At 35.9% G+C, this 9,147-nt stretch overlaps 1 protein-coding gene across 11 annotated transcripts; it reads right to left on the bottom strand.

The window, feature by feature from the left end:
* Window positions 1–219: 219 nt before the first annotated feature.
* On the bottom strand, window positions 220–8,573 carry LOC101253588 (putative F-box protein At1g76830). 11 transcript variants are annotated; one of them, XM_010322659.4, is made up of 8 exons: window positions 8,390–8,544; window positions 5,225–6,521; window positions 4,495–4,613; window positions 3,018–3,100; window positions 2,265–2,388; window positions 1,733–1,897; window positions 1,022–1,115; window positions 220–772 (listed from the first exon to the last, which is right to left on the bottom strand). In XM_010322659.4, the coding sequence occupies exons 2-5, from the start codon at window positions 6,513–6,515 to the stop codon at window positions 2,289–2,291; spliced, it is 1,593 nt and encodes a 530-aa protein (XP_010320961.2). In that variant the 5' UTR covers window positions 6,516–6,521; window positions 8,390–8,544; the 3' UTR covers window positions 220–772; window positions 1,022–1,115; window positions 1,733–1,897; window positions 2,265–2,288. The 11 variants fall into 11 exon arrangements, with proteins under 11 accessions (XP_010320961.2, XP_069154005.1, XP_069154004.1 ...); XM_069297901.1 differs by having other exon boundaries at window positions 378–772; window positions 2,010–2,388; XM_069297902.1 differs by having other exon boundaries at window positions 378–772; window positions 2,010–2,388; window positions 4,495–4,610.
* Window positions 8,574–9,147: the final 574 nt, after the last annotated feature.

The following is a 9,147-nucleotide window of genomic DNA, read 5'->3' as shown; positions in this document are numbered from 1 at the left end:
GAGGGGAGGGGAGAGTGCAAATGAGCTGTGTCAAAAGATAATGGCATACTCAATATAAAATACTCTACTTGTAAGACTTTTTTTTGGGTCTACAATTCCATTAGGGAAGTCATATTTGTTATTTTCAAGGAGTTTGTTTTCCTACTAATAATGATTTCCATGAATTTAGTCAACCGACGATAAGAAAATTGAAAAACACAACCCCCACGTTGAAGTTGGTTTTGCAGAGGAAAGGCATTCATATTTCCAAAAATCAACCCTACTTTGCTCACAAATGGATATCCTCAAAAGCATCAAACTTACAATTGAATACATAAGAAGCTATGTGTCAAACTGCTGAATCTAAGAAAGTGGTACTCGATTGGGAGTTGAGGATATGACAATGAATTAAACCTGTTAGATGTAAATCTGCCTAGTAATTCTATGAATTACCGATAGTTTGAATTGGACAAGTTAGACTGTAACAACCAGCTGTCAGAGCCAGAAGTTCAAAATGAATTAGATTGTAACAGCCAGCTCAACAAGTTATGTAAAGCCAGAATTTCAAAATGAGGGTGGCATCCCAAGTAACGGCCTGGTATACTAATTCTGCAGCTGATCTTCCTTTATGAATGACAAGACGGCAGTCGTTAACTCGTCTTGGTGTGACATTAACATATAGCAATGAGTGGCTCCTTGAATGATATGTGACTTGTGGTTTGAAATCTTCTTGTTGAATTCGAGAGCATCTTCGGATGAAATAATGTCAGCAGACCCATGAACTGTCAATACCCTGTACCATGTGTTATTTCATCAGCTAGTACCTTAGATCTGATCAAATCAATGTCTATTAAAGGTGAGAAAATATAAGCGTCATTGTATGCAACAATCTTGGTGAAAACTCTATCATACAACAACCACATTAGTGAGGTAGAACTGTCACCCATCAGCTTTTAACTAGATTCAATAAAATACAACTCTTAGATGGCATTGAAAACAAAGAGAGAAGGTATTGATGTATTTGAAATACCATCAGCCCAACCTGCAATTTTTGTCAATTTGAACGTATGCTTCATCCATGTTTGTAGCAAGTAGATCCATTAAACTTTTCTCCGTAACACGGTAATCAGAGTTCCCTACAAATAGAGAAGCATTTTTTCAGTTCTTCAAATAAACCCTCTGTCTAAGCTAATATTATAGTTCATCTGCATCTTGGTCTCAACAACCAAAGAGAAACCAAATAAATACTATAAAAAGTCCCATGGTTTTTGTTTTGTGACCAGGTTAAGTGAATTTCTCTGAACGTGGATCCAGTAGATGCATTCAAGATAAACAAAATGAATATTTCCTGTACATTTGACTCACACCTCTTCCTATCAAAAACTTAAAGAGCTTAGAGAATCCCGTAATAAAATAGAGCTATTTACAAAGCCTCGTGTCTAAAGGGATAGATATCTACATTATTAGTTTCTTCAATTATTAGGCGGACAAATAATGAAAACATTGCATAAACGGGGATAAGAAATTATATATTCTACCTTTGACTTTTTATCTCTCTTGAGACGTCAAACTTGCTTAACATAGGAATGACAGAGACATGAAGAAAAACAGGGGCAGTCGTGTGTTCCCATTTACTATATAACTTGGGAAAAAGGCAAATTCCACTCTGAAAAGTGGAGATGCTTATATACATAAGCAGAATCAAGATTTACTAACATTGACTGCTTTCTATTTTCTATTGAAAAGTCATTACCTGCTACGTTTTTAACATCAATGTAGCCATATTTCTTGATTGCTGCCTCGAAGTCCTTTCCCAAGTGCTCTGCAATGCCTTCCTTTAGATTATAACAGCCAGACAGATTGATGACTGTCTGAACATCATGATGCATAGAAGCATATAGAAGCACAACATTCCCTCCTGCAACAGTTTATTTCAGATAGTTAATCAACATACAAGAACATGAAAAATGCAAGGACAGGCTGTCCTGTACAGCTAATAGCAAAATGAATAAGGGTACAAGAGCTTCTACCCTTCTCTTTATCTTGAACTTTGATTTTTCAGTTGCACCTTAACAGGATTTCAGGAAGAAAAAGCCATAATGCAATTACGTAGGAGAAGAAACATTTATGTCTTATATCAAAAGATAATATTATCATATCCAGAGAACACCAATTAAGAAGGACCGCTAAAGCATAATATTTACACGTGCAAACCTCTCTTTCTTCACCATTGTGAACAAAATACATTTGATACACTATCCAATTCTACGCAATAAATGACAAACCTTCCCTATGTCCAAGGATCGCTGTTACTTTGCGGCCTTCTCCATTGAAATATTTAACCACGGAGTGCAAGTCATCCACCTCTCTACAATAGTTACCATACTGAAACAAACCTTCGCTTTTTCACTAGAAAACAGTAGATAATGAACCAAGAAATGTGAAAGAACTAATGTTAGTCATTGCAAACAGAACTTTAGGACAATAAGTTTCTGAAAGCGATGATGAGGAGAGAGAAAGTTAATTAAGGAGAATTATGGAATAGAAATGCTGTAAACTTGTACTCTTTGACGCATCACAATGACCTTAAGCTAGGTGTATATTGCAAGTACTTTACTATCTATCTCTACAAGCAATCAATAAAAGAAGCTTTAAATTCCAAAATTTAGAGTTTGACCAACCCTGCCCACATTATTGGAGTGATGATTTTTTCCCTAAGAGAAAAGGTCAACACACAGTTTACTTTATTTGGGAGTTAAAAGCCTCTAGTTTCAGGAAATTAAAGTAATACTATGGATCTATGTCGAGGAAGACGTAGAAGCCATAGATTAGAGACAGACTGAATATTACTAGTCCCTAAAACCAGTTATAATTGCACTCTTTGCACATAAAAAGTGAAGGAATAAGAAGAAGATACCATTCACACCAATAACAATAGTATGCCTGTAGAGCATTCAGAATAATAAAATAAAAAAGCTATCCCTTATCTAGAAAATTCCCGAACAATATAGATGGTGCTTTTAATACCAAGGGCTTACCCATTTCCAGGAAAATTAAAGCGAAATGCACTGATACTTTCTTTTTCCATAGCAGAAGCAAGATTCACCAAAATGTTGAAGTCCTATCAACAGAAACACAATGAAAAGTTAGATGCTTCATCAGCAACTCTCCCACTGTTAAACAGACTACATATATACTTACTTACCAATAAAGAAGCATGGAGAATCAGTCATCTGCTGTGATACTTAAACTTAAAGTTTTATCTCTTCATAACAATTTGCTCGAAAGAGTGGAAAGAAAATTTGCAAGTACTTGCATCATATTGATACAAGTAATTCCCAAACTACCGCTCGTACTTATATTTGTATGACTAGATGCTGTACAATCTTCACGAGGCTGAGCACTAGCTAAATACTGATGCTCTACTGGTATAACCCAATGTGCCTTACCAAGGGCATTGCCAAACTTGATTTGTTTACCTCAGATGAACCTAAATATTGACATCAAGAAACCGTACCACCACAACAACAACAAAAAAGCCTCGGTCCTAACCAATCACGAATCAACAAAAATCAGCAAAAAATTTGTTAAAAGAAAAGAATGTTGAAACAATACAGCCTAAAAATCTTATCAACAAGACATCCTTGGTGCAGTCTACTACTTAGGAATCCAAGGGTCTATTGGAAACAACCTCTCTACCTCACACAATGTAGGGGTAAGGTTTGCGTACAATTTACCCTCTTTAAACCCTAATCATGGGATCACATCGGGTATGTTGTCGTAGCCTACTACTAGGGAATTATCTGACATCATTCTTACACCTCCATCAAAATGCAGATTTAGCAAACTTCAAATGAGAGAGTATGCTTGGTCGTTTGGTCATGTCTTCCGTTGACCTTCAGATGCGTCCGTATGTGTGAAGCCATGATGAGTTAAGATGTTAAAAGTGAGATGAGGTAGAATTAAAAACAAATTGAAGGGAAGTGTCTTGAAAGACCTACAGTCTCTTAGTACCAATGCAGATTAGTGGAATACAGCGAGCGGAAGAAAAAGATTTATATAGGCAATACCATTAGTAGGGAATATATTTTAATCATGTTAATACATTTACTTTAGTGATGCCTATCACTACTTCTCATCTTTACTTTTATTTTGTATAATGTTCGCCCGAAATGAATTCAAATCAGGAACATGGTTAGTGCAGATCATAAGCCAATCCTAACTGAACATCTTCTCTTCTCATTCAATTATTTTTTTAGGATGTTCATATTCACACCATAGCAGCTCAAGAGATTCGTAAAGATAAAATCAGAATGTCACAGTGGTGGCATGCTAGTACTACATAGATCTAAAACAGCCGGGACAACTTACTTTCTAAAAACTTATGTCAGCCGCGCTGGACTGGATGACTTTTCCAGTGGCACTTGACAAAACAAGTTTAGTAGAGAATTTGAAGAAAGTGCTTAATAGGCAAATGAAGAACAAGAACTATAGTAGTATTGGAACAGTTCAAACCTTCGAGGATTTGAATCCATGGCACAAGACAACAATCTCCCTAGATCTAGTATCATGCAACACACCAACTAGTTTCTCATTGTGTTGGTTCAGCACACTAATCTCCTTCTGCACAGCTGCTGAACATCAGGACACGTGCATCAGTAAGTAGGCAAAAGAACACAACATGTGCTATTAGTTGTCAAGGAATTCTATGTTGCCTCTTTCTCCAGTATAAGTGGGTTGATGAACATATTTTACCAGTTCCAGTTGGTATCACACTCCATATTGAGCATGGAGATGAGTATTTAATCTTTAACAACAAAATGTAAACAAACAAAAACAGGGATTATGTTTAGTTACTCAAATGAGGTGGACTCTCTTGTTAGCCATGTCAAGCATTATTTATGGCGTAATTCAGTGTACATCCTAGAATAAATTCCGAAACAAAGTTTGCGGTTAATGTAACAAAGTTGCTGCAGCTAATTCGGTGTTAGCTACACAACTATTGGGCAGAAGATAGGAAGTCAGTATACTAGTCTAGCCAGGGAGTAGAGTATTAGTTACACGACTGAAACACTATTGCATAAAGCTGTTTGCAAACACTAGTAGCACACTGTGAACACCAAGTACCTACAACTTCAAAATGACATGGATAACTTACAAAGGAAGTTTGATAAGATTTGGACAAAAAAAACAAGTCTAAGCATGGACTGCAGGGTTTAAAAAAGTTATGGAAGAAAAAATTAACCTGTAGGGAGGCCATCCAACAGCGGAGGAAGCGGTCTAGAGAGAGGGTTGGTAGAAATTTGGAAATGGACCTCCGGTAGCAACACAAGGGACTCCTTGTACTTAGCAACAAACATGGGATCTGGAAAGAGTTGTAACCCTTCTACTTGAGTGTGCCTAATATTGGGGGCATACCTGATGTTCCTTGTTGCAGCATCATGTAAGGCCAAAAACCCTTTTTTTGTTTTCCACCAAACAGCTTCCCCGTTTCTTATCCCAAGGGGCTCATCCAATTTATCATCAAAATCAATCTGTCTGTTAGACAACCGATCCATCCAAGTTTGTTCAGGTAGGCACTCATTCAATCTGTAGTCAGTGTTACGCGGTATGGTAAAAGGTGAAATATGGGATCTCTTGCTCCAAGAGATTGGATTCCCATATTTGTTCATAATCCAAATATCGAACCCAGTGTCATGAAGAAAGGAACCAACCACCAACTGAATGGACTGATCAGTTGTAGAAATATCCACTTTAAATTCCTCCCCACCCAACAAGTAATTTGAAGCGACAGTAACTTCTATGCTGGAAGGAAAATTCATTTCTGAAAAATCCTCCGTCTTTACATTATAAAACAGAACACTATTTCTCTGATGGGTTTCATCTTCCTTTTTATAGGCAACCCAGTGTATCGCCCCTTTCATGAACACATTCTTTTTTCTTGCATAACTAGATGGAGCCAGACTGCTCACATCTTCCCATTCAATTGGCTCATCAATGTTAGAAGGTCTAAACCTACATATATACATCTTATTACGCTTGTTTGTCGAAAGAACAAGGACTTTGTAAGTTTTTTCCTCAGCATTAAATCCTAACCCAGCCGTAAAAATATAGAATGATTCGTTTATTATTGGCAGTGCTACTGTTTTCTTGATAGCGGGGTTGGAAACATAAAGCTGTTGTTTAACAGCTGATCTGTTATCCACCAAAAGCACTAATCCCCTGCAAGTAGAGAGGAACTCAAAATTGAGTAGATCTACAGATTCTGATCGATCAGGATCCTCCTCAGACAACAGAACCGATGCATATCCATATTTTTTAGAATCATTGGCGAAGGTAACAAGTTCATAGGATCGACCACTTCTTTCCATATGTGACTCAATAAAGTCGGTAGATGTTATGATACTAGCTACTCCTTTAGAGACAAGCTTGTTTCGAAGAACAGATTTTATTGGTGATCTTACCAATATATCAAAAAATGCTTTCTCTGGAACTTCAACAGTAACTATTTTCCTCTCTTTTGATGAAGGCTCCATGGTTTCCTGCAGGACAACAAGGTATTAACATTAAATTAATTCAACTATAACAAGATGATGCAGCTCAGAATCCTTTAATCGAATTAAAAGCCACGCGACAGAACTTAAAGAGTGAATATCCTACACTCAGAACCCTAATTGGGAGCTCAGATTTGTAAGAAGAAAGAGAGAGAAGATAGTATTGCTTTTAGAAACAATCCTTGCCTTTACAATACCCAACTATCAGTTTATAAGGAGTGCAGCTCCATTAGCAGGAGTGTTAGTTGTAACTAACTACGTGACAACTGACTAACTAATGACAGCTTTCCCCCATGTGCCAGCTAACGACTTAACAACTAACTATTGGTTACAGATACAATGAATTAACTATGGGAATTGGAATACAATTGAAATAAGATGATATTATAAGAGCTCAGAAGATTGATGAACTCACTGAAAATGTGAAATACCTGAATCGACTTCAAAGCAGAGTCGAAACAAAGTAAATGTATAAACATGGAATGAACTGGATTGTGAAAATGTATGAAATAATGGAACCCCATTTCATGAAAAGAGAAATGGAGAAGCGTGACAAGAACAAAATAGAAAATCTGTTTGCGAGGGAAAATGAATACCCTTCCTTCTTAAGCAAATTAAGCAACTGGTACTACAGCAAATCGACCATAACCCACTCACTCACTTAGTTAATTACAGATAAACTCTTGTGCTGTAAACTGATATATCCTCCCTATATGTATTTTGTAGGAGAAGCAAGCCGTGTACTTCTAGACTGTTTCTAAATAATGATTTATGTATTGTGTATGATAACATTTACACGGCATAAAACCAGATGCATATACACACAAAATCACAAGCACGGATTAAAAGAAAAGGTCACAGCAGCTTAAATAATTGCAAGAGAGTATTCTTGTTAAGGGTCACTACAGCTTCGATAGTTAAGTACTTGCTACGTATGTTAGCACACAAAACTTTCACCAAAATAGAAAATATGTTTGTGAGGGAAAATGATTTCCCTCCTTAAGCAAACTAAGCAACTGGTACTACAGCAAATCGACCTATAACCCACTCAATCACCCACTCGATCACTCACTTAGTTAATTACAGATATACCCTTGTGCTGTAAACTGAAATATCCTCTCTATATGCATTTTGTAGGAGAGGCAACCCGAGTACTTCTAGGCAGGTTCTAAATAATGATCAATATATTATGTATGATATATTTACACAACATAAAACCATGCATGTACACAACAAATCGCAGGCACAGATTAAAAGATAAGGACAGAGCAGCTTCAATAATTGCAAGAGACTATTCCTGTTTAGGATCATTATAGCTTCAATAGTTAAGTACTTGCTATCTATGTTAGCAGACAAAACTTTGACCAAAGTAGAGACACTGTTTGCGAGGGAAAATGAATTCCCTTCCTTCTTAAGCAAACTAAGCAACTGGTACTACAACAAATCGACCTATAACCCACTCACTCACCCACCCAATAACTCACTTAGGTAATAACAGAGTAAATCGACCTATAACGCAGTTACTCACTTAGTTAATTACAGATGTATGATTTACACAGCATAAAACTAGATGCATATAACAGCAAATCACAAGCATGCATTATAAGAAAAGGACATAGCAGCTTCAATAATTGCAACAGAGTATTCCTGTTAAGGGTCATTGCACTTCGATAGTTGTAATTGCTAATCTAAGTTAGCACACAAAATTTTCACCAAACAATCGGCATCATCAATACCTAGGAAGCACGGAACTGCGAACACAATTGTGGCTGATTACTTGCCTCCCAATGAGCAATTTCAAAGGTTTAAGATGAAGAAGGTAGGGAGATGAAGAATCACAAGACATGAAAGCTTACCTCTAAGCAGTGAATGCTCCTACTGAGCTGGATCGCTACAGCGAAGAGATCGAAAGCAGGGAGAAAAGCGAATGTTTCGGTGTTTGCCGAGAGGAACCAGTGAAGTGCTTTTGGCAAGTGAGTTGATTAGGATTGACCCCTAGGTACTGGGTCCTATATAGCATAGTTTTTGTTGTTCTAGTTTATTTTTTATTTTCTTTTGGCTCTTTTATGATGAAACAAAAATTTGGTTAAAATAATTGTTATTTAGTACTGTGTTTTAAAAGAATTTTAAACTTATGTATATTAGTATTATATATGTTGTATAATTAATATCTATCATGAGATTAATAAATGTAAAGATAAAGATACACCTCAAATCATTATAATCATTTTATTTATTTTCTTAGTTTTTTGTTTTATATTTGTACTAGTTTCCGAAACGTGCGTTACACGTTTGTCCCATACAATTATTATAAAGTTGAATTATTATATAATGTTGAACTTAGAAATATTAGTTTTACCAATTTATATTTTATTATTAAATAAAATTCATAATAATTGAATAGTACATTGACCATCAAGCAAGAAATATGAAAAAATAATTATATTACTATAGCATCTAATAATATGAATATATCTATATGACTTATCCTTAATAATCTCTCATTAGGCTCTATATTAGTAAGTACACAAATATGTAGCTATTTATAGAAACTATATTAGTAAGGAAAGATAAAAGTAAATAAAGAAGTATAACCGGTAAAGAATAAAAAAAA

Source organism: Solanum lycopersicum, chromosome 5 (assembly GCF_036512215.1).
Source record: "Solanum lycopersicum chromosome 5, SLM_r2.1".
Classification (NCBI taxonomy): domain Eukaryota; kingdom Viridiplantae; phylum Streptophyta; class Magnoliopsida; order Solanales; family Solanaceae; genus Solanum; species Solanum lycopersicum.
This window is presented reverse-complemented; position numbering and strand designations above follow the sequence as displayed.

Excerpts from the sequence above, each read along its gene's own strand:
- LOC101253588 (XM_010322659.4), bottom strand. The coding sequence starts at position 6,515 with ATGGAGCCTTCATCAAAAGAGAGGAAAATAGTTACTGTTGAAGTTCCA. Across the intron at positions 3,101-4,494 it reads ATGGATTCAAATCCTCGAAG|GACTTCAACATTTTGGTGAA; the intron begins GTTTGAACTGTT and ends TTCTGTTGATAG. Across the intron at positions 2,389-3,017 it reads TTTAATTTTCCTGGAAATGG|TGAAAAAGCGAAGGTTTGTT; the intron begins GTAAGCCCTTGG and ends ACTGTTTTCTAG.